This window comes from Rhinolophus sinicus, chromosome 17 (assembly GCF_057876585.1).
Source record: "Rhinolophus sinicus isolate RSI-liver-muscle chromosome 17, RSI-T2T, whole genome shotgun sequence".
Lineage (NCBI taxonomy): Eukaryota > Metazoa > Chordata > Mammalia > Chiroptera > Rhinolophidae > Rhinolophus > Rhinolophus sinicus.
In genome coordinates, this window is record NC_142517.1 from 80,191,421 (window position 1) to 80,216,889 (window position 25,469).

Here is a 25,469-nt window from a genome sequence, read left to right on the forward strand (position 1 = left end):
TCTCATTTGCTCTAACTATTCAGAATGCCACCTCTCCCTTTCTCCTTGTCATCTCTGCTCTCCTATCACAATCTTACCCTGTCTTCTAAAATTCAACTCAAGTTTCACCTGCTCTGTAAAGACCTTCCAAAAGTAGAAATAAGGCTGTCTTAGGGCTATAACCTAGCCAGTAGTCGCAATTTTCAGTGAGAAATGAAGATGTGGAGAAAAGGAGACCAGATCTAGTGAGCAAGTGAAGAACTCAGTGATAGGTGGCAGAAGAAGCAGAAAACCCAAGGCCAAGCCTGCAGTGCCCAATCCAGGGCCTCTGGTTGCTTTGAGGGCACTGCTCAGAGAAGCTTGGGCAGGTTCAGTACTCAATCTCCTGGCCTTTTCTGGCCACGCAGTCCCAGACTGAGGTGTGCGGACACTCCACGCCTTCCACAGGCGTGTGGTGGTTCATCGGGCTTCCCACTGGCATGGCGCATACCTTTCTGGTTTGTTGTTGTTCCTAGCTACCACCTTTATCTTTTGGCTTCTGCACTCCCACACTTGGCAAGAAACTGGGCATGATCTACCTTTTCCATCTCTCAGGCTCCTGAAGATGTCTTCTCCCTCTCTCCAAAAGATTTGACAAAACAAATGCTTCTGAATGTGTACGTTCCTGTGAGTTGCTTCTATCAGACATTTTGTCACCATTCTGAATTGGAATGGGGAGTGAGGGGGGACCTCTGCTCCCCTTTAACTTTGCCATTTCTAGTGGCAACTGCTACAGCCGGGTCTACCTTCCAATAGTACTCCTGTTTTCATAGCTGAAGATGTCCCTAGCAGTGGACCCACACTTTGCTCCAAAAATATGCTGCCAGTTCCCACAGAAAACTTGGAAGTGAGAAAATTTGGAAGAAGATGGCAAAGCTCAGAACTGGAGTTGCTTTATAGTTCCTGAAACTCTGAAAGAAGGTAAAGCACTCAGACCAATAAGATCATCTCAAAAATACATGACGGAAGAAAAACGTTTCACCTCCTTTCGGTGCGGAGCTTACATGTTACAAGATTTGTGTCAGCAGAACTAAATCTTGAAGGTTATTTTTCAAATTTTGACTGCTCGGGGTTGGTAATGCTTTCTCTACTAATTTAAAACTGCACGAGACCAGCAGCCTCAGGCACCAGCAGCCCACACCAGGGCAAATGCCCAGGGCCACAGGAGTCTGACCTTTCGTGTGACAGTGGCCATGGAAGGCCCTTCATGCCAAATATCAGGGAGCTACAGGACCTGTCTTATCTTGAAGTTATGAAACTGCTGTGGAGATCCCGCAGCTGTCAGACGACAGCTCTGAAGGCAGAACAGCTACCTGCTTGCTGTCTGTCCACAATAAGGTGTTTTTTTTCTTTCATCCGATTTTATTTTTGGCTTAAGGAAGAAAATTAGTTAAGTAGGTTTGGACAACCTCAGTTTTACTCTTGAGTGTTAGAGCTCTAACTTGCTTCTTTTCTAATTTATTTTAAATGTTGGAACATTTACATACAGTAGTCCTTCCCCCATCCATGATTTCAGTCTCCGTGGTTTCAGTTACATGGGGGTCAGCTGTGGTCCGAAAATATTAAATGGAAAATTCCAGAAAGAAACAATTCATCAGTTTTAAATTGTGCACCATTCTGAGTAGCTGATGAAATCTTGCTCTGTCCTGGCTGGTATGTGTATCGTCCCTTCGTCCAGTGTATCCACACTGTAGACTCTACCCACCCATTAGTCACTTAATACCCATCATGGTTATCAGACCCACTGTCTTGGTATTGGTGCTTGTGTTCAAGTAAACCTGATTTTATTTAATTATGGCCCCAAAGCACAAAAATAGTGATGCTGGCAATTTGGATGCCAAAGAGAAACCGTAAAGTGCTTCTTTTACAGGAAAAAACAGTACATATAGGGTTCAGTACTATCTGAGGTGTCAGGCATCCACTGCAGGTCTTAGAATGTATCCTCTTTGGATGGGGGGCTAGCATATTTGGGGGCAGTTTTCAAACTATGAGTAATTTCAATTTAACGTGTATGGTCAACCTTGGCAGCTGGAGTTCGGTGAATAGAGCCATGAATGCTGGCAGTGGCATTTTGGGTCTTGATAGAATTGTTGTGTTTATTGGATGAGCACACACTTGCTATAAAGAGGAGTACTATTATTGTAATCTCTGTCTTACAGAGGTGGAAACCGAGGCACTTGCCCAAGGTTAATAAGAGTGAGCACCAGGATTTGGATCTAGGTGGTCTCGACTCAGAGTCTGCTCTTAACTGCTATGCAATGCCCCTCTAACTTGGAAAAAGCAAACTCAGTAGCTCTCTGGTGGCACTGGTCTTTAAGCAGGGGATTGGAATCCATGGAACTTTGGTTGAGCCCAGTTTAGCATAACGTGTGTTCTTATATTTGAATAACACGCATCTGACTGGGGCAGAAGCTAGTGCTTGTGCTGAGCAGCTCCCCTCCTCTAACACACACAAACCAACCCACCAATTAGCCCAGACACGTATTAGTGCTCTGGCCCACATCCCACCTTATCCTATCTTTTAGATGGGGAGAAAGTATACCCTGGCTTGCCTAGGCTAGTCCTGGCTTATGCCTGTCATTCCCATATCCCATCTGGTTTAACATCTGTCTTACTGCAGGGATCTTTAATATATTAATATGCATTAGTACTCCCCAAGTGTAGGAATGGAAATGAGGTCATCCTCAAGCTTATTTGATCCCTGACCTCTGCTCTGTGCAGCACCACTGTTAACAGCTCCCAGAATAGTACTCTGTATACACATTTGGGGAAGGGCAAGTGTAGAGGAATGATGAAGGGGGTCCTAGAAGGCTTAGATTCTAGTTCCAACTTTTGTGATCTTGGGCAAATCACTTACTTTTTGCCATGGTTTTCCAATTTGTGGATTGATGAAGTCATACTGCTGTGATTTATGATTCTCTTCTGGTTCAGGTCAATTTCTATTAAGAATGCTGTATACCCTGGACAAGTCAGAATTTCCAGAGTGAGGCTGAAGTACAGAGACAATTAAAAATATATATATAGGTGAACAAGGCCCGTTATATGGGTATGTGAGTTACCTCATGGCCTCCGAACAGAAATTTCATAAGGAAAAAGCCTACGAGGCGGCAGTTACCCATTCGCCCTTGCTCTAGAGTGTGATCCCAAGGAAGAGAAATAATGTTATAATGGAAAAGCACACTGTTTCTGTTAAGACGGCCTTATAGCCTTCTCAGAGGCTTCAACTACCTATTAGATTACTGAATGTATGCCCTTAATGTACATCTTGTGAACTGTTAAACGTGGGTGGAATGTTCACATGCCCTGCTTCAGAATACTTAACTTTCTTACCCAGCTTTTCAATGGAAAAAGCCAGATCATAACTGCCTTTTTCTGTGGCTTAGGACAAGGTACTATATTATATCATCCTTAAAGTTCCCTACTAGGAAACTAGTCAACTAGGCTTAAAGATATTCACCTATCAATGAATTACCAATTACATGGGAAATATACAGAGAAGGACTTGTATTTGGGATGAGCTTCAAGGACCACAGCTCGGGTCTTACATGATTGAGATAAAGCTGAGACATAACAGTCTAAAAGGGTACATAAATAAGAGAGGCTAAAACGTGACTTGACTTCTCAATATTACAACTACCCATTTGATGGGATCATCATTAAAAATGTTTTTTACCCTTTTCCCTGATATAAAGGTAATACATACTAATTGTAAAGACTGTAGAAAATAAAGAAAAGTAAAAGGAAACATAAAACTTTGGTACTACTATAAAAAGATGGTCCCACTATAACAAGAGATCTACTATTATAATTTTGGGACATCTGACAATAACGTCGACCCTCAACTTTTTGTTACTCTCTCCTTCTTTGTTTTCTGGCACACTACGGTTTGGTTCTCAACTCCTCACTTCACGCACTTTCTTCTCTTACCTAGCCCTTAAAATGCTGGCGTCCTCCAAGGGCTCCACTACCCTATTCTTTGGTGTCCATACACTTTCTTGATGTTCCTTCAAAGCCAGAAGTTGGCAAACTTTTTATTAGAGGACCAACTAGTTAATATTCTAGGCTTGTGGGCGATATGATCTCTACACACTGAATGATGAAAGCATCCTTTGGAAATATGTGAATGAGTGGGCATGGTTATGTTATAATAAAACTTTATATACAAAACAGGCAGCCAGTCCATGGGGCAGTTTGCCAACTCCTCCTTCAGGTAGTTGTTACAGCTCAGCAATCTCTTGCTTAGATTAGCACACTGCATATGTCCTCCCTACTGGACTGTAAGCTATTTGAGAGCGGGTATTCTTTTATCCTTGTAGGCTCGGCATATAGCATAGAACCTGGCAGACACAGTCAATCAACATTTGCTGAGATGCCCACATGTATCAGTCTTAACAATGAAAAACTTTGTTGTGCTACAAGGAAGAGGGCGTTTCTTCCATGTAAGCCCTTCAGTAGCTACCAAAACAAACTACCTCATGGTCTGTGTAACACACTGAAACATCGAGTGGAATTAATCTTTCTTTCCCAAATGTGAGAGGGAAATTCAGGTCCAGGAAATTCACAATTTCAAGGCCCAAGTAATATTGCAGACATCAAAACTGAGCTGTCCAGCGTGATCTATAAAACAGGACACACTTTATAGGAACTGAGAAACAGCTGTTTCCCCATTTCTTTTTTAAAAGGGGAAATAGGCTACAGGGCTCAGGGGTATACGCTAAGCATATGGAGAAAATTTGTTTGCTTAAAGAAACGTGACATGGAGTTGACAAAGGGCTCACTTTGTAACAGATAATGTCCTGGTGGGTGAAATTAAGAGGATAAGAAGGATATATATACAGAGGCATTTCAGCATTGTGATTAATGAAGAAAGGAAACACCAATAAACACTGAAGGGATAAAAAAAAAAAAAGTAAAGTTGAAGCTGAAAGAAACTGAATATGCTCCAGGGAAGGCCCTAACTACAAGAACCAAGTAGCACTTGCAATAATAATGGATTTATTAAAATAAATTTTTTGATAAATATGACACTGACTTACGAGAAAATATGGAAACCAAAACCTAATTCAAAAGTAACAGTGTGAATATTGAGTTTCTCTAAATATAGTGTAGAGGCTCCTTCTAGAGCTTAGAATACCTGGAAAACATATTAAAGACTCTGGGGCATAATTTTAGACTCCTAGAATATACTTAGAAATAGGTAATAGACAAAGAAGCATGTTAAACTTTTTCCTATTAATTTCCATGTTTGAACTTAACCAGCAGTAATATTTTTAGTATAATTAAACATTTACCAAACTCCTTTTATGGGGAGGTTACTTGTTTTCTGTGACTCAATATATTCTCTCAAGTGGCAATTACTAGATAGCATACTTTAGAATTTCTTAAAATCATAAAATCACTATTGCTGTGAAAAAGGACCCATGATTTTCTTAAAAGAATAAAGTTAATGTTAGTTTCCTGTAGCTTTCTACTTCCCCTTCCCTCCTAAGAATTATGAAGGATTCATTATGTGGCCATATGGACATTAATTCATTCATCCTTGAAATATTTAATGAGCATCTACGTACCAGGAACTGTGCTGAGCCCAGAGGAGGCAAGATAAATAAGATGTGGTCCTTACTCGAAGAAGCTGACAAGTACGAACAACAGACATGTGAATAAGCAACTAAAATGAGACATGAGGCTACAGTGATGGAGAACAAATATGAAGCGGTTGGGGACTTGGGGAGGGACTATAAAGGGACAGCATCAGGGAGTTTTCTAGCAATGAAACAGTCTGCATAGCACTGATTGTAGCAGTGGTCACAGAAATCTACACACGTGTTAAAATTCACAGACCTGTATGTCAAAAGAAAAAAAGCTTAATTTTACTGTATGATAATTTAAAATGTAAAATACAATGTGATAGATGCCTATCAACAGGAGTGCAGGTCAACGAACCATGGTGCATTCATATAATGGAATACTCCTGAGCAATAAAGGAATGGACTGGTGATAAACGCAACAATATGGAAGAGTCTCAAAAGCATTGCTGATAGCAAAAGCAGGATAAAACGAAGTACATCTTGTCTGATTCCATTAATATGAACTTCTAGAGGAGGCAGCATTAACAGGACGACAGAAATCAGAGCAGTGGTTGCCTGAGTGTGGGGTGTGTCGGGGGTTAGGGTCTGGGGAAGGGGTCTCAGGGAACTTTCAGGTAGCACTGAAATGCTCTAGGTCATGGTCAAAACTGATGGAACAGTACTGTTAAGATCCAATACCTCAATAAATATGAATCATGTCTCAATAAAAATACACATTTAATTGTCTTGGCTTGTCTTTCACACATAGAATTTCTTACGGTGTTTAATGTTGTAAAAAACACTGACAACCTCTGTCCCATTACATTACCATTTTCTTTCAAAGATAAATTGAAATTTCTTTTGGTTTCTTATGAAATAAACACAATAACCAAAAGGGAATCTTGTGACAAACAATTAAAATGCACTGTGCAGAGTACGCAGCAGTTGGGGGACGAGGAAGGAAGGCTCTGTTGGTGTGAGTCACGGAAGGCATTTGCAAAGAAGTGACTCTCACCTGGATGTTGAAAGAGTAGGAGTCCAGTGCACAGAGCAGGAAAGGAAGAACATTCCAGAACAACATGTGCACAGTCACAGATGTGAGAGGGCTGGGGGAGGTCCTTCCGAGTGTGGCTCACACATGGGTGCAGGGAAATGAAGCTGTAACGGGGGGGTGGGGGGGGTCCAGATTGTAAAGACCATCCGTCCCCTTCCCCAGTGCTCCCCACTTCACATGGGCTGTTTAATTCAATCCTCACAAGCACCTCATGGTTGAGAACCAGGGCTTGGGAAGTGCAGGGCCTTGCCCAGGTCCCCCGGCCGCTACGCAGCAGGGCCAGCGTCCCCACAGAGATGGCCTGGGCCTTCCCCTCACCCTCAGGGCTGTGCTGCCTCCTACCTACCGTGCCGAGGACGCTGGGCCTACTCATGGGCCTAAGGGAAGCGGAGACCTGACCAGAATCTGCTTTAAGGAGATAACTGCTCTCTGACAAGAATGGATCTTTTGGGCTGTAGTTCTCAGTCTTTCTTTTTCTGCCTCAATTCATTTGAGAGCAGAACTATTTTTTAAAAGATCATTAGTAAGAGTGGCTAAGCGGTGATCACCAAAGGCTGTTTCCACGCCTCCCATTCCACAAATACGTTCTAATTTCGGGATGGGGACAGCAAGGAGATGAGTTCAATAGGTTTCTAAGTGGGAGCTAGGGTACTCTTGGGGTCCCCCAATTTAAATGACAACATTTATGGAGTGGAGGGGCTGGATGTGCGAATTTTGCGCAGATGTCCTCACCAACCATCCCAGGGGGTGTTGAGGCACTGAGGTAAACAGGATTTGCCGACCAGCTACCTTCCAGGTCTTGGTGATAATGTAGATTTTCTGGCCCCTGGACTGGCTCAGGTGTTACACTCCCTCAGGATTGGAGCTTTCAGAGCCGTCTTGGAGAGAGGACACTGCTTCTGTTATGTTCTAAGGACTATGGTTCTCTGCTGGGGGAGGGGGCACGGAGGCTCTCGGAAGAGCCGGGCCCTTCTCTCAGAACAGACACCTCCTTGGGCAGCTCCTTCTACGGGGCAGAGATTAAGACTAGGTCACGGGCTCGCCGTTGGAGATTTCCCTTAATGAATAACGCCTTTAAAATAAGCACAACAAAGCTGCAGAGAGCTCACGATTTATAAAATGTATTCACATTCATTATCTAAAAAATTTTGAGCCCACAAAAATGTTGGAGGTCAGCATTAAACAGATGAGGAAACTGAGGCTTAGGGCGGTTAAGTCGCTGACAAAACTTGCATAGTTTGCCTGCTTTGTTCCCTTAGTTCCTTCCCTCTCTGCCCAACTTCTTTTGGTTTTTAAAAAATATTTAGCTATTAGTTAAATATATTAGGGCCATCTTATTCTAGTAAGGATTTAAAGTAGCTTACAAGGTTACGAAAATAAATAAAAAGATAGTATAAATTAAAAGTGGGGGCAAATATGAAAGAATATAAGAATTAGACCTGAAATCCATCCAAGACTTACAATAAAGATGTCACGATGCCTTCTATATTTATTTGCTATTGATGGGGCATACATTTGATTCTAAGCCAATGTGAAAAAAGGAAACTTTGTCACTATTGAGAAGCCACAGGCTAAAACCACAATAACAAAACAATCAATTCCTCAGGAGAAGAACTACAGTGATTTTAGGTTCTTCATAATTACAACATAAGTCGTAATGCACAGCAACTACCTTTGATAATTTAACAGCTTTGAATTAAATCTTAAAAGGTGACTCCGGTTTTCACACTGTTTTCTCAGTATACAAAAGAACCCAGCATGTCATGTTATGATGAAGATGAAAAGTTCACTATCTCTCCAAACTCCCACAGCAAATTCCACGCACGGAAATCAAAGCAGGTAACACCCCAGTGAACTCATTAGCTGTTGAAACAATTTCAGGACCCAGGGAGGTGGGCCCGGTGGCTGTTGCCACACATGCTGAAGGGGAAGAGACAAAAACCCCACCCACCCATGTGCTTCACAGAGACGTTGTATCTGATCTTGTAACTTATTTTAACTTCATGATAGGACATGGTACCAAACATTAACAGGACTTTTTACATCTGACGTTCCTTATGATCACTGTTTTTAATACAGAAAAGCATTACTCCTGAGTGCCATTTTCTATGTTGTACATCTTGCTGTTCGGGCTCCAGGGCCAGGCTTTATTTACATTGGCTATTTCATGCTTTCCTCCTATAACCCTCCAGTTTCCCTTACTTCTATGCCAAGGAACGGACACCGAGTTTTTCCTTTTTATAATTTATACATGCAGAAAATACATCCAAGTCAGGAATGCTCTTTTCATCCACAGGAAGAGTCTGGGGCCATCTGACTCATCGACACGACAAGCCCAGAAATAGAAAAAGCAATCTGGCTGAAAGGGAGCCACGGATGGAAACTCCTAAGCCAGCATGCAGCTAAGGTGCTATGTCATATGAAATTTATTCTCTGAGGTCAGCGATTAGAGTCAGGTTACAGCCCAAACATAATTCTGCCTGCTAATTACTTGACCCATTACGATATTTATTTCACCAAGAGCGATGCCCAGCCATGACTTCCGAGGGTGGGCTTGGAGGCAGATGGAAGGAAGTAGCCAGCCAGAGAAATAGCAACCTTTTTCTTTTACAAATAGACACGTCTCCCAGGCCCCTCACTGAAATGATTGTTTCCTGCCTCTCTAAGTGAGAGATCAGATGGATCATGCTCCTTCTTTTCCAGCAAAATGAGGCACCTGAGATCCCACAGCTCTTTAGCAAAGTGCAAAAGAAGCTCCAAGGTAAAACGGTAACAAAACCAAACCACGCTTTGTGTGGGAAAGAGGAAAAAGAAAGGGCACTAACGGGTGGCTAGAATGCCATAGGCAAGCGCCTTGGAACTTCCGGAAGACTTACCTCCCTCCACTAAGGACATTCAGAGTGGCAATGAGAAGGAATGTCAATTTCCAGATGGAGATGTTGGAAGAACGAGACGACCATGAACAGCAATGACTCTAAAATACCAGGAATACATGAGGACAACAGCCCTTCCTTCCCAGGGGGTATAGGCAGTGCCTGAGGTGTTGGTGGGCGTGAGGAACAGGGCATCTGAACGCTGGTATCTGACAACGTGAGACTCATCTACACCTCATCAATATATACACCACTGTCATTAATAATAAAACTAATGGCAGCGGCAGTCGCTGTCACCACACGCTGAGTGCCAGGCAGTGCACCAAGAGCGCTCTGCCCATGACTTCACTGAGGAGGGCTGTCCCCTCCCTTCCCACAGGGCTCCCAGGTGGCCCTTTGCCACTTGGGGATTAGTTCCCCTTCTGGGATGTCCTTGACGGTCAAGCAAGCTACTGGCACCCGAGTAACAAGAGGGACGGTGAGGGCTGTGAGGATAGAAAGAGATCAACCCTATGACTGGTTTGCTGCAGGTCCCAAGTCACATGAGGCTGCTGAGAAGGTCAGGTCACCAGCTGTGACCTGAGGGCCAACGGGAAGGCTCCCCAACGTCTTGCTTTCTCCCATCGCTCCCATTTCTGTCCCCAAATTGACACATGGAGAAAGAAAAGAAGGGAAAGACTGATGCCTATAGCTGAAGTGTGCAGTTTAATGGCCAGAAACCAGACTTGTCACATGTAATCAAATCATCATAGTGTTGGTGACAGAGTTAAGACAGTTGAAAAAACAGTTGCTATTCCAACTTCCAATTTTCAAGTTATTGTTGGGGCTGAAATTTCTCTCACCTCAAGTGTTTTTATTTTGGAAAATCTCCAAAGCATACTTTAGCCATATTCCTGTAATTGAAACATGAAAAAAACAGGGATGTTTTCAGCCACATTAAACTCTCACCAGATGCTCTTTAAAAACTTTTTGCATGTACGTAGCACCTTTTATTCCAGCAGAGTCATTTTACTCACCCCTGAACTACATCCACCATAGAATGAAAATACTAACTCTTTAAGCCTTGGTTTACCCACTGACACATACCATCTCCAGAGAGGAAGTAAAGAGAATCCCATCAGCCTTTCTAAGTCTCCCTCTCTACTCACACCACGGGGAATCCAAGTCAAATCAATTAAACATTTACTGCATATGTTCTGTATACCAGGAGCAAAGCTGAAGAACAGCGGGAAGTTGGCAGGAGGATAACCAACTTGCAAGTGAAAATGACATGTAGGATTCCTGTAACAAACAGTGTCAGGGCCAGGCCTTGATCTGAATGGCTCACCGCAAAGACAATGCTTCTGGCTTCTTCTATTATCCACCAGCAAAAGAGAGAACTAGTTTGGGCAATTAGAGGAAAAGCCATGTGAAGAAAAATTAATGACGGGAGGCCTAGAGTCCCTGAATTCTCAGGTCACCACCCTCAGGATGACCCCAGAGCACGACTTGGCAGTACCTTGCCCTGGGTTTGGTCTCCCAGTAACCATGTTGACCCCTTCCATTCTCTGGAGGAGGGCCAGACAGAGCTTTTGAAAATGTAAATCGGATTATGTAAACGAAAACTCCACTGGCAGTTTGCTTTTATACTTAGACTGAAACCCAGGTTCCCCACCACAAACCACAGGCGCTGCCAAGAGTGGGCCTCTACTTACCCCTCAGTCTCTCCCTGTTCTCCTACTTGCCCCACCGCACACCGGCCCCCCTGACCTCCCGGGGCTCCTAGCACATGCCAACTCCTTTCTTGCTCCAGAGCCCGTCTGCTCATTGTCCTCCTAGCGGGACTGTTCCTCCAGGTCTCGCTCCATCACATCAGGTGGCACATGTGAAGCAGGTACTTCCCGCCCATGCTCTGCCTGCTCGTCTCTTACACTACATCATGGCACTGCCACAAACTATAATTATCTGACTCATTTGTTCACTTGTTTTTATTTGAACCTTACCAGGGCCTTTACAATGCCAGGATGGCAGGAACGAATAACATCTGCTTTTGAAATGCTGTATCCCTAGTGTGCAGGACAGCGTGTGGGCACAGCGGACATGCAGTAAGTGATTGCTCCACGGATGGTGAAGTGAATAAAACTACAAATAGTAAATTAAAACAATAACAGAAGAGGGCCATCTTGTTATTTTATTTTATGCTTTTACCACTATAAAAACTATTGTACTACTGTACATCTTGGATTTCTGTTAAGAGATTTTTGTCATGTATTCATTTTAACCAGGACCACCCTGACTGAACTGGAGAGCTGAGAGAATGGAGACTAACGTATGGCTATAATTAGAAACTTTCAAAATGATTGCTTAAAAACACCAGGTTTGGCACACAATGCATTTTGAATAGGGGGACTAGCCCTTTCTCATTTAAAAATATTTGTGGTTGAAAGCAGAGTTGCTCTTATGTATGTAGCATGGTGTTCCTCAACTTAACAAAAATACAAAAGAACCTTCCAGTCAAGTGCCAAAACACTTAAGAATGAAGACAGCACAATGTATTCCTGGGAAGCTGCTGTGAAACTGGTCTGAGCAGACACCCTTGGTCACCCTGCCATTTGGCGCTGGCACAGGATGACGAGCATGGCGCTGTCTGGAAGCTCACAAGTGCTCTGGCTGCCAGTCCCTGCCTCCCCGAGCCTGCCCAGTGGCTACAAGGCAAGATCTTGAGTCTTTAGATTGTGTCTGTCTGGTTCTTTGGTCAGTGAGGACCAGTCTGGCCGGCTACCAGGAGCCCGGCCACACCACAAAGGAAGGCCTAGGTGTGTTTTCCTGCCTCGGGATGCTCTCCGCAGGGCCCAGAGCAGCCTTTCCCCAATCACCTACTGATTTGGTCAGCCTTTAGGATCAATCTTTCTCCTTCGTTTCCTCAGGGTATTTAATTTCTCTGCTAGGACTATAGTTGCTCGGCACCTAGTTTACTTGGATGGAGTTCAGCGTCCTTGCATAATGCTTGTCTTTCCATGTCACCTGCTCCCCATTCCCTAGGGGCTGCTTGGGATCAGGCCACAACTCAGGCAGCTCACCTGGACTCATGCGGCAGTCAGCTGCCCAGACTCTCCCTGCAGTGTTGAAATACTCCACTTGTAATGTATGCGACTGGTCCCCATGCTGGAGCAGCCCCTGTTCCTCACCCCCACCCCATAGCTGGCCTCTGAGGGCCAGCATCCTGCATCAGTAAAAGTGCACAGAGGTGACACGAGTGGCCCCCTCAGGGCACAGGGATAGGATAGCTTTGCTCAAACCCAGAGATTATTCTGGGGAAGCTGTGACATAGAGGCTTCTCCAAGGCTTTCTGTCAAGCACAGGGCACCCAGCAGTGTGAAATGTAAAGCCAGGTCACACAGTTTTCATGAGTAAGGTAAGAGGATAAAACTAGATGGGCCCTGAGGTTCTTTCCAGGTGAAACATTCCAGTCTCCCATACAAAGCCTTCTGGGTCCAAATCCTGTGGGTTTCCCACTACACCTCCCTGACTATAATTTGCTGCTAAAATGCCTCCGGTGGTTCCCACGTCTGTGGAGCAGTTAGAACATCTAGCATCAAAGCATCTACGGTGTTTAATGTTCTGGGCTCAAATAAAGATTCCACTTTACCTAGTACCACGCTGAACACCATACTCCTGGCTTCCAGGCCTGGGGGTAGCTTGCCACTGCTGACCCATCATGTGCCCTCCTGCCATGTGCTTACATCGTGTCCTCTGCTGAGAACGTCCAACTGCTTACCCATCCCCTGGCAGAAACCTCCTCCTCCTCCCCCAAGGTGTCCAGTTCCAGTATTTCCACCCCACCCCCACCCCGTGCAGCTTCCCTGACCTCCACCTTGGGTAGACTCAGACAGAACTACGGTTAGCCCTACGTTATCATGTGCAGCCCATTAAAATTAGAATTTTGATGTGTGTCCCTCCTACCGAACCGAGTGTTTGACAAACAGAGATGGAGCCACATGCTATTTTATCTGTACAGCACCAAGACCTCATGTAGTGGGCGGCATATTTGGGGCACTCAGAAAATAATGGGGGTGCCAAAAATGTGTACAAGTGGACACTTTGGTCAATGCTGTTCAAGCAGTAGTTCGCCGTAATCAGAAATGTCTGGACGCTGATGGTAACCACTTTGAGCACCTCTCGTAATTACAGAAGTCAAATGTGACTTGTATTCATCTTTTGTTATCAGCACACGTTGAGTATTACAATTTTAATATTTTTTTTCCTTTCTTAAGAAGTGTATACATTTCTTTGGCACCCTCTGTATCTGCTGACGTGAATTGAAAATTGTGTGCTTACAGACGTGTGCACCTGTCCTGGAGCCTACCAGAGACAACAGCTACTGAGGCAAGATTTGAGCTGAAAAATTAAACAACTTCTCTGCTGATACAACATTTCTTTATAAGATGTGCAATTACAAAGGACAGGAAGACCAGCATGAACAAACATTTTTAAAGAGGAGAAGGGCTGGGAGGGGTAAAGGTTTCTAACTCATATATTTTCCTGTTCACAAAGAAACTTTCTAGCCCAGGAGAAAACACAGGTCCAATTTGAGACATTGCTAGAATTATTCCTTCTCTTTTTTCTCTAGTTTTCAGAGAACCAGTGCCCACTTGGGAAAATAATATGGAGTCAAAAGTGAAGAGAGCTGTGCAGTGATAGATATCAACAAGGCTATTGAGTGATGATAGCTATGCCACGAGAAAAGCATTACATAATGACATCAAAATAGGACACTTGAGGGATGTCTCAGAGCTTAAACAGCTGTCACCTGGTATTTTGGCATTCTTGTATATGAAGAAATAGCCCCTGGAAACTGAAGAGTACAAATTATTCGCAACAAGATTCTGAGGTCAACAATATGCTTTTTTTCCATGTCTCTCCCTCCTCCCACCTCGCTCTCTCCCCCTCTCCTTTAAAGTTAAATTGTTAGCATCATTTTCACTTTAGAAAAATATGAAACCTTAAAATATGTATAATTCCAAAACATTGTTTACAGGTGGGTTTCAAAGGAAGAGATAGGCACCCCTCCTTATACCAGGTTTTCCTAAACAGAGTTGTTTACTTGGAGATATTTTTCTATTTTGTGGATTAGCCAGACCTTTCATTTTTATGTATAGGGCATTAAGTCCGTCCTTAGGGAACATGAAGAAGATAATACATGAAATTTAAATTTGTCAATTTTGCTAGTGGTGAAATGTCTGTTAGGAAAAAAGTTTAAAACCCTGGAATGTAAAAGTGGCTGATCTCAAATGTGTGCTTTTCTTCTTTCTTTACCTTCTAGCTCACTGAGATGCTGTTCCAAAATCACTTTACTCTAGGGTTGCTTCTTTCCTTAGCCCATTGGTCAAAGTGGTCAGTGATGCTTCTTCCGGTCAATATACAGGTATTGTGCCCTGGTGTGTGCTAGGGGCTGGGCTGCAATGTTAGAGGGTGCAGTCTGCGCTCCAGGAACTCCCAGTTTAGTGTGGGAGAGAGACAAGTACGCTGGCAACTGCCATTGCTGTGAGATTCAGGGTGAGATGCAATTAAGCTCTGGGTGCCTTGGGAGTATCACAGAGGAACACAATCCACCCAGGGTGGGGAGAGGACAGTGGGAAATATGGGATCTGGAATTTGGGTCCAGAAAATGTGAGGTGTGCCCGGGGAGAACTGTCTCTGATGTCCAGTGATCCAGCTCTGCTACAAGGACCCCATGTTTCGTTTTACAATTTTTACAATTCACTGAAACAAACCAACAAACAAAGGACAAAGTAGTTTAAACTTCAATTTTTGAGAACTCGTACTACATGTCTCTTTCAACACCTTCCAGACATCTGCAGTAATAACTGTTAGTAAGAGTCAAGCAAAAAACACAGGGTTAGGTTTTCCTGGATCATTTCCAAGTCATCAATCGACAGATTCACAGAATGTTAATGCTCAAACAGCACTAAGATAGGATCTTTTTCAGTGCAATACCTTTACAGACGAGGAAACTACAGCTCTGAGTCAATGAAAAAATGACCATTAAAAGATTAGGAATATTTTTTCCTGGTATTTCCCTTCTTTACTTGGTTGCTTGGTTGCCCATGAGTAGGTGGGAATATGAACCTTTAGCGAATCTGTTCCCTTTCTTTGAGGGATTAGGGCTGATGGGGCTGAAAAGACTGTAAGGACTGAGAAAGTAGCTGGCAGGGTGGGAAGACTGGTTACACACAGGGGCAATGAGCAAAGAAGTAAATAGTTTGAGGATAACAGAAACCACTGCTGGGGAAAGGAGTTACAAACATGGAAAAGGTAAAAGCTAGAATGCTCCTATGGTATTAGATTGAAACTGGAATATGCTTTCATGGTGTTGAATACAGATGGAGCAATAGATATGGCTGTGTGTGTGTGTGTGTGTGTGTGTGTGTGTGTGTGGTGTGTGTGGTGTTGTGTGTGTGGTGTGTGTGTGTGGTGTGTTTGTGGTGTGTGTGTGTGTGGTGTGTGTGTGTGGTGTGTGCGGTGTTTATGTGTCTTGTGGTGTGTGTGTGTGTGTGTGGTGTGTGTGGTGTTGTGTGTGTGGTTTGTGTGTGGTATGTGTGTGGTGTGTGTGTGTGTGGTGTGTGCGGTGTTTACGTGTCTTGTGGTGTGTGTGTGGTGTGTGTGTCTGTGTGTGGTGTGTGTGTGGTGTGTGTGTGTCTGTGGTGTGTGTGTGGTGGGTGTGGCATGAGGTGTGTGTCGGGTGTGCGGTGTGTGTGTGTATGTGTCTGTGTGGTGTGTGTGTATGTGTGTATGGTGTCGGGTGTGTGGTGTGTGTGTGTGTGTCTGTGTGTTGTGTGTGTGTATGTGTGGCGTGTGTGTGTGTATTTCCTAGTTCCTCTGGTTTTGAGAGCCTACTAGCAATGGGCATATTGTAGCTCAGTGAGCACCCTCAATGCCCAGATCTTGGTTTCCATATGCTATTTTCCATAACCCATTCAGGTCTCCTTGAAGAAGTGGCTAATTCCAGGGCTGGGTAGAGAAAATATAAGATGCACATGGAATATTTTCTCGTGCCAGAAAGTAAGAAAGTACTCAGAAAATGATGAGGACTTGTCAAAAGAACAGCTTGAAGGCGCTCCACTGGCCAAATCTGAGATCATTTAGGCATGAAAATAATATCAATGGATTATAACTCACTGATTAAAACAGGAATCCATAAGTGCACATTGATATAAATAAATACAAAAATAAACAGGGGAGAAAGGAAAGCTCTTCCTTATAGTAGAAAGTTTATTTAAGAGCAATATATTTACATGATCTCAAAGTATCTTCCCACAAAGTATTTATTAATTGCAAAGGGGAAGACTGTAACTTTACAGTGGAGAAGTCTGGCAGATGCCACCTGACCGAGCAGGGCTGGTACAGACCAACTCCATGTATGTCTCCTGATAGGATGAACTAAGGAGAAGATAGCACTGCTTCTATAGTATTCCTGCCCCTAAAATGCACAGACTGTCTTGTTATGAGGAAACATCACACAAAGCTACACTGAAGAACATTTTACAAAATGTACTCTTCAAAAATGTCAAGTCACAAAAGACAAGGAAAGACCGTAGAACTGTTTAAGATTAAAGGACAGCCATGACAACTAAATGTAACATATAATCCTGGACCAAAGGGAAAAAAACTATTTTTTCCCCTGTAAAAGGTATTATTGAGACATTTGGTGAAAAGTTTAACGGGAACTATGGATTAGAAAGTAATATTGTTATCAATGTTAATTTACTGAATTTGTTATGCTGTAGTTACGACCACACTTATCTTTTAGAATACTAACGTATAAGTGTATAAATTGATTCATAAAAATATATACACACATATACAAACACAAGGAGGTAGGGGAAGGGGGAGATTAAGAGAAGAGGGGAGGGGAAGGGAAGGAGGAAAGGGAGGAAGCAAAACTGGTAAAATGTTAAAAATTGGAGAACCTGAGTGAAAAGTACATGGGAACTCTTTGTTATTCTTGTATCTTTGTTGTAACTTTGAAATTATTTCAATGGTAAGGGTTAAAAATAAAGAGCGTAGGTTATGGCACGATTCAGATCCCATTCTGAATTCCCAGTTTGATACTTATCAACCATGAGGCTCGGGGAAATTACTTAATTATTCTGAGCTTTGGTTTTCTTATGTCATCACCACTATAGGACTAATTTAAAGGGATGCTGTGAAGATTAAAAAAGATAATGCACAGACTGCGCACCTGGCTGGTGGTGGCTTTGTCTGATACAGGACATGATACCAACGGGTGACGCAATCCAGACTTGCTGAAGAAATGAACATGCTCCTTCTTCCTGCCCCTGTCGCTCCAAATGGAACAAGTGGTACCACTTAGAGAATATTAGGGTCTTCAAATTTTAGCAATCTAAGGTACGAGATTTCTCTTCACACCGAAGAACACAAAACAAAAAAACCTGAATAATAATGATAAACACCACCACACATTTGGATGTTGCTCTAAAGTGTCCTCAGTGCTCTGTACTCATGTCTCATGTGACACTGAAGGGAACAGGCAGGCATTCAAGTGAAAGTTCAACACAGCGTTAATAATAGCGAATCTCGCCAGTGCCTTGGGTTCTGACTGTCAAAGAAGAGGTCATGCCCTTGCTACTTAAACCTCAAACAAGGCTTGCATAGGTTCATGGTTGTAGGGTACAAAATGAGTGAGGTGCAATGTAACGTCCATCTGGGCATCTGTTCCTTTGATGCTGGCACTGCTTTTTGTGGTTCTCAGTGTATTTGGGGCAGTGACGGGGCAGAGAAGGGGACCCAGGTTTTGCCTGGGAGGTTTCTTTTCTCAGCCAAGATGTGCACGTGAATCTGCAGTTACCCAAGAGGGTGTTGCAGAGCTGCCTGCCAGAGTGGTGTCTTCTACTCTGCAGAGCAGCTGCTGGGCACAGACAGACAGACACACACACACACGCTCGCAGAGCCTATACTTGCCTCTACTTGTCTGCTCCGGGCAGATGGCTCCTGGCTTTTGGGTCGCCTCATCCGGCAGCCAGTCCAGTTAGGCCCTTTCTTCTGTGGAGACTGGCAAGCTCAGGGTGAACGATTCTGACAGGCTGCCTGTCTTCAGAGCATGAAGGACGCTGCCCCGAGAGTGAAGCGGGTTGTATTTAGTGTTTGGGCCCCTTCGGTATTGGGCTCCCCACTGCCTCTCCTTTGGAGAACTGTCAGTGGCCCCTGGTTGCAGACTCTCTGTGGCTTTGAAGCTCACAGAACAAAAACTGAGAGAGTGTCCAAAAAGAAAAGAAGAAAACATTGGTGTTGGTCCCTGGATTCCACTGTTGGATTTTGGTGGGGATGAGAGAGTGCTACCGGGCGTGATCAAGCAAAGGTGCCTGCACGGTAAGGTAAGTGTCCCTACGGCTGCTGATGAGAAGCTTTGGGGATGTTAGTGTGTTATCCAGCCTCCGGGAATTGCCCACACTGCTCTCCAGGAGCAGGAGCTCCTGGATATTATGCATGGGGCGGTGGGGGGGGGAGTTTATGATGATGATGATGAATTTAAGCTAATATGAGTAAGAGCTGTTTGCAAAACAGAGGAACTGTCCTGACAGTAGGTAAGGTTTGCTGAATTGATAGGCATGAAAGAAAACCAAAATTAAAATTTAAATTGTTGTTCTCTTAAGGGTAAGGCAAATGGTCAAAAATTTAAAAAATGGTTTGTACAAAATGACTGTCCTTGTTAAGAGCTTAATTTTGTAAGCTGATGTGAATGATCAATACATAATTTCAAAACCATCACAATGTGATGAGAATGGAAAATTATACTGGATAGGCTAGAAGGGAGAGAAGGAATTCTCTTTTCATGGGAAGACAGAAGAAACTAGCATCTTAAATTGGGAAGTAGATTGCATTCTTTTTTCTTTATTTTGTTCATATTTCTTTGATGCTAAGATTTGATGAATGGGAGCCAGAGAACAGAAGCAGATTTTTGAGCAGGGTTTTGGAAGGTCTTGGGAATTACCTATCACCTCAAATAACATGATTAGATATCCACTGCACATCACATCTCAGTGTCAATAGGAAATGGTGCTGGACTGCTGCCAAATGATACCAGAGAAAGTTCTGCTCACTGTACTTGCTCAACGGGAATATTAGTCAATGTTTACGGTGACTGCATAATTTTGAATATAGGAGATCCATTCAACAGAGAATAGGAATATGTCAGCTAAAAGCTTGACATACTCAATGATTCCTATTTCTCTTCCTAATGGCAGATGATCACATATCTTTTTTCCCCCCAATATCTGCGCAAGTCTCAGGAGGGATTATAAGAGGTGCAATACATATATTGCTTTACTACACTCACCATATTCCACGAGTGCATTCCGTTTGTATAAAGGAGGGCATGGCGTATTGTACTACTGGAGAGAACTCTTTCAAATTATGGCAATGTTTCTCTAGCTGCAAGTAAAAATGCTTTTCCAATGATGACACTTTCCAATATATAGGCATACTCATTTTATGGTGTTTTGCTTTATTGCACTTCACAGATGTGTTTTTTTAAAAACTCCACCAGCAAAGAGATTACAATTTGCTTTAGTGTGATACTCAATTTATTGCAGTGTCTGGAACTGAACCTGCAATCTCTCTGAGGTGTGCTTGCATCAATCTTCTACCCCTAAAAAGCAAATATTCCCAGTAAGTATATCTCTACAGTTACCAGTTGACACTGTTATGAAACTCCCATTGTATTAATGAAAAATCAGCATAAGTATTTTAAGAGCTGTTTGCTACTGCAAATTTCTAAAGGCAGTAATGATATTCATGGGCTATATCCACTTCTTTAAAACAAATATGTAGGGCAACTGAGACACGTCTACTCTGATGAGAATTTTTCACGCAATTTTCCAAAGCAAAGTGTGTTTGGGTTCTTATCATAACCAATGCAAAAACACTCTGCAAAGATTCTGGGACAAAGGAAAGAATTGATTATAAACAAAGAAGTGCAATTTTCAAAAAAGAGTTTAGTTTCCATTAAAGTTCATGTGTAATTAATTGTATTTTTTGCTTAAACTGTGATTGAAGTAAAGAATTTATTAGCTAAGGATTGGTCTTAGGTAGTGGCATTGTCACTGGAGATGGAACTACTTTATTGTGGCTTGAATATGATGGTGTGTTTGATAGAACACTATTGCAAAAGACTGACATTGCAACTTGCCAAGAGTTGGGCAGGTCCAAGGATAGGAAAACAGTAATAAAAGTAGAGGGCCCTGTATTCTTTTCTTCAGAATAGAGTCCATATTATTCTTTGTCTTAACTTAAAGGAAAATTTTCATTACCACTGAAATACATGCTTTGCTTCTCCAACATGTTGCATTAAAAAACATTTAAAGAAAAAAATGTTAATTGCTTTTATTTGTTTTAGGATAGAACTTCTGACCACTAGCATTTAATAACCATTTATGCTGAGCACAAATAGGTTTTTTTTTTTTGTTTCATTATAATTAGGGGAGATACTTATATAACAAAGGGCTTCATTTGCTTGCTCATTTGTTCATGCATTCAGCAAATACTTCAGAGTGCTTCCTACGTGCTGGGTTCTAGGGATATAGACGTGAATGAGGCAAATGTTTTCCACATACCCCGAGTGTAGGAACTTTCACAGAGGGGCCGACAACTAGTGGTCTGAACCTGTATATTGCTCATGTTGTTTGCCATGGGAAGTATTTTCTCCCTCATTTCTGATTAAGATACAAGTTAAGAACCAGAAACAAAAATATTGTTCCTACTTTATAAAGGTTATTTAGTGTCTGCAAGCTATGGAGACAATTCCAGAGATCAAATAGTCAAATCATCAGCTTGGCATATACATGCTAGTGCAACTACCTGAGCCTTCTTTGAGGGATGTGGACGTTTCTGGCTGTTCTAAACTGCAGATATTAGACAAAAAGCTCACACACTGATAGGTTGCTCTTTCAGAATTGGGTCATACAGGAAGATCCCAAGGAAGACACTAGGACAAAATATGTACTATAGTCTCATAGCTATCTGGGGTTCAAATGTGATGGAAGTTCAAGGTGTTTCTGTCTAATCTGTCTGACTGGAGGCTACATCTGAAAAGAGTGGCCATACTCTGTTGGTTGAGGAGGCTTTTTATGATGGCATTCATCACAACAATGATGTCACTTTATACCTATGAAGTGTTTTACATTGTTTATAGAATTCCAGCATCAGCCACTCACTTGACCTTCGGGTGACCCTGCGGGATAGGAGAGGTGGGTGTTACTCCCTGTTTAGCAAGTGGAAACGCTAGGTTTTAGACGTTTAAGGGACTAGCCCAGCTCATTTTCTCTCTAACGCAGTCTCATTAAGTAATTTCTCAAATGAAAGACTAGGAAACATGCAACATGAGTACTCCAGCCCCGACCTACTGTTAGAAGGTGGGTGTAGCCAAGGGGGAGACTATGCCTCTAGGGAGAGGTTAAGGCCTTCCCCACACCCCGTCCTCTTCCTGCCTCATTCCCCTTCTATGTACTCACCCCTCAGTTCTTTCCTCTGGCCCTCGAAAATCAGTTTAGTTGCTAAAAGAAACATGAGCTACTGCCTTTTCCTTCCTCTTCAGGATAGGAGCAGTACAGTATATTAGTGTATTCATCTACATGTGAATGAACGTGGAATTTTAAACCGCTGCTTAGTACCACCAGCCTGGAAACATAACACACGGTTTCATCAGATCAGACCAATTGCCTATCCAGTCCAGATCCTGCTTCTGGTGGAATCACAAGTGGGCCCTGGAGAAAAACAATTTATCGTGTGTAAAAGACAACATCACAGGAAAAAATGATCTACATGGATACATGGTAAGCCTGGGTAACTGAGAGCAATATCGAGATAGGCAGAGTGGAACAGGACAGTTTTAAGTGAATGAAGAAGGTCTTTTTGGTGCATTCTGAGAGTACACTGGTCTGCTGGTAACTAAGCTACTGAGGGCCACAGTGTGTGGGATGCCAGACATAGCTAGTATCGTCGGTGCCAGACTAGCTATGACCAATCAAATACACAAGTCCTCATGTCTTTCTTACATTTTTCCTGGAATTTATTCTGTACCTATTTAAAGTCTGCTGTAATTGTTGCAAGGCTTTTAGCTACTTTTCTCTTATCTTGGTGGCTTGGAATGAATATTGTAGATCTTCATGATGAGTCTAGGGACAAGCCCTTGTGTAGGAGAGCGGAATTCAGGGGAGGATAGCAAGGTGGATAAAGCAGAGGCTGCACCTGGGCTTCTCCTGGAGCTGCTGCTCCTGGCCTTGCGACAAGGAGACAAGAGGCAGCTGCCTCTGAGCCAGGGTGTTAAACTGCCAGGTTATGACTAGGGACACCAGCATCTTGGTTTTCAGCTGCTCTGAACATCTTCACATGAAGCTATTTTAAGGACCTTTGCATTTGATCAGGGAGCATGTGGGGTAAGCCTGTGTTTTCCATGTCAGTTTTAGATCCTAAGCAGGTGCAGTGTGTAGTCCAGAATTTCAAAACTTACTATTGTATATCACCTGAGCCAATGCAAAAATAACTATATTGGTGGCGGTGGGAGGGTTTGTTATTGAGATGGAGACTTGTTTCTTAAATAAAATGAAAAGTTTTTAGGACCTGAATTAAAAACAAAAATCACTGACCTTTTCCATCGTAATTTTTGTTTGGCAACTTTTAGTTAAAAATATGAAAGAATAAGTAAAACCATTTGGCTAGAGTTAGAAAAAAATGTAACTAGTTGTGCTAAGGTCCATTAATGTAACTATATTGTATTTATTATGCTTGGAATATTCCTGACAAGGATACCAGAGCACATTAGGGGCATTTAGGATTATCTGACAATATCAAACCGTGATTTACCTCTTGAACTTTGACAATTAGAGAAAGATATCCTCTAAGACTCATCCCACTCCCTGAAGGTACACAGAGTTCAAAGGAAAGGAAAGTCTGTATAGAACAAAAATCCCTTTAAAAATGTTTTCAATTACGTATTCGCAAATTCCTCCAAAATTTATATAGATCTTCCATGTCTGTTGAAACCATGTCTCTAATGGTCCACCACACACTCATGCATCTGAACCAGAGTTATCCATTCTTAGTTTAAAAGTTATGTCTGTACGGTTTAGGGGTGGACTAAAAAGGGGTGAGAGGGAGTATTTGGGGTGATGGAACTGTTCTAGGTCCTGACTGTAATGGTAGATACATGACTGTATTAGTGATCAACATTTGCAGAATTTTGCATTATAAAGAGTGAATTGTACTGCATGTAAATCATAAATTAAGAAAATAAATGCAAAATAGATGTTAAAAATCACCAACTGTGTGGCTCTACATTGAAAGCTTTCCACAGCACATTCTGCTTTCATGTTGATGGACTGCAGCTCTGACATAGATTTTCAGTGGGAAAAAATAAAAATAAAGAAATTTTAGGGCACTGAAATAAACAAGGGAAAAAGCATCCTTGAAAAATAACTGGTATAGTCAACTCCCCTCATTTTACAATGAAGAACTGAAGCCTGCCAAAGTTTTCCCAAAGTCTCAGAACTAGTTAGTGGCAGAGAAAGATACCTGTTTTTCTAGGAATAGTTAAAAAGGATCAACCTACAGAAATTCAACCCTCTAACTACTCTGGTGCAATGATGACTGTCAAAACTGCATTGTCTAATGAAAACAGTCATGGGGCAAAAACGATGCAAAAAAACTTCAAGTAGCTACCTTCCAAATGTTGTGTTGAGAAACTGGCCCAAGGCTGCTGGCGTCTGGCAAATAAACAATTACAAGGGGAAATCAGCTGATTCTAGTAGTCAGTAGACATTATGGCATGCATGGTGTCTGTCAAAAACAAGAGTCACTCCCGCTGCCACCACTACCACAGCCTGTGCTCACTATGGGGGGAGTATCACAAAAGATGACCTTGGCCATGTCTGGAAGGGGCACACATTTGTTCATTTGTTTACTTATTTATGTAACAAACAAATGCCAGGCACTTTTCTGGGTCCTACAATCCAATGTGGATCTTGGGATCATAACAGTATAGCCTCTAGATAAAGAGCAATGCTCAACCACCAGAATAGAGTAAGACCTGTTTGCATATAGCAATCAAACAAAATCCCAGTTAGAAATAAACTAATAAATGAATGTGTTCATTGTAATGTATAATGCCTAAGAGCATGGATTTTCCCAAACAGCATCCTGGGTTCTAATTCCAGTTCCGTGTGATCTTCACAAGTTACTTAACCTCTCAAGGCCTTAAGTTCCCAGAAACATAAAATGGAGATAACAATTGTACTTGCCTTGTTGGGAGCAATAAATGAGAACTATAAAGTGTTAAGTACAGTTAGTGGCACATAAGTGCTCAATAATCGGGAGCTATTATTACATTATTATTAATACAGAAAACTCCCACCATGGGGTTATAGATTGGGTCGAATAAAATTCAGTCTTGAAAATGTGGTATACTAGGTTCTTCTGAGAAGGTGATAAATACTACAAGGCCCAGAATACACAGGCACAAAACTTTGGATCCTTTGGATCAAATTAAGAAGCCTAGGGCTAGAAACATCATATAGAAACCAAGGGGACTGGCATTTGAATGTTGTGTTTTCTTTGGGACGCTAAGAACCACTCCTAGAAACACTACATACCCACACACAGGTATGAATTTAAAATGCCAAATTTTGTGGTTTTGGCATTTAGAAAACCCCCAGAAACTTGATTATTAAAAGCACACCATAAATTTCCTTGATCTATGTTAGAGTAGAAGTACCCATTTTCCTGCTCTGAGATCCTCTAGCTGTAAGAAAGTGATTTCCTTCCTTCCTTCCTTCCTTCCTTCCTTCCTTCCTTCCTTCCTTCCTTCCAATTATCTTGCTCTCTCCTGCCATAAAATTTAAATCACATAATGGAAGTTCTACCTTCAAAATGTGATAATTTATGGGCACACAGCCCAGAGGATTCTGA

The 25,469-nt window shown here is 42.4% G+C and overlaps 2 protein-coding genes across 9 annotated transcripts in view; one reads left to right on the forward strand and one right to left on the reverse strand.

The window, feature by feature from the left end:
• CMSS1 (cms1 ribosomal small subunit homolog) overlaps positions 1-25,469 on the reverse strand; it is a 334,075-nt gene that overhangs the window by 42,735 nt on the left and 265,871 nt on the right. Inside the window, exon 1 of one of the 8 annotated variants that reach the window (XM_019756502.3) lies at positions 9,513-9,628. The exons of the other annotated variants lie outside the window; for them this stretch is intronic. Within the exon in view, the coding sequence (XP_019612061.3) occupies positions 9,513-9,531 (19 nt within the window). The 5' untranslated portion in view covers positions 9,532-9,628. Of the gene's footprint in view, positions 1-9,512; positions 9,629-25,469 lie in introns of those variants that run through there. 8 annotated transcript variants of the gene reach the window in all.
• The window catches only part of FILIP1L (filamin A interacting protein 1 like), a 266,691-nt gene continuing 259,612 nt past the window's right edge, over positions 18,391-25,469 (forward strand). Inside the window, exon 1 of the mRNA XM_019756494.3 lies at positions 18,391-18,883. The gene's annotated coding sequence lies outside the window, so the exon portion shown is untranslated. The remainder of the gene's footprint in view (positions 18,884-25,469) is intronic.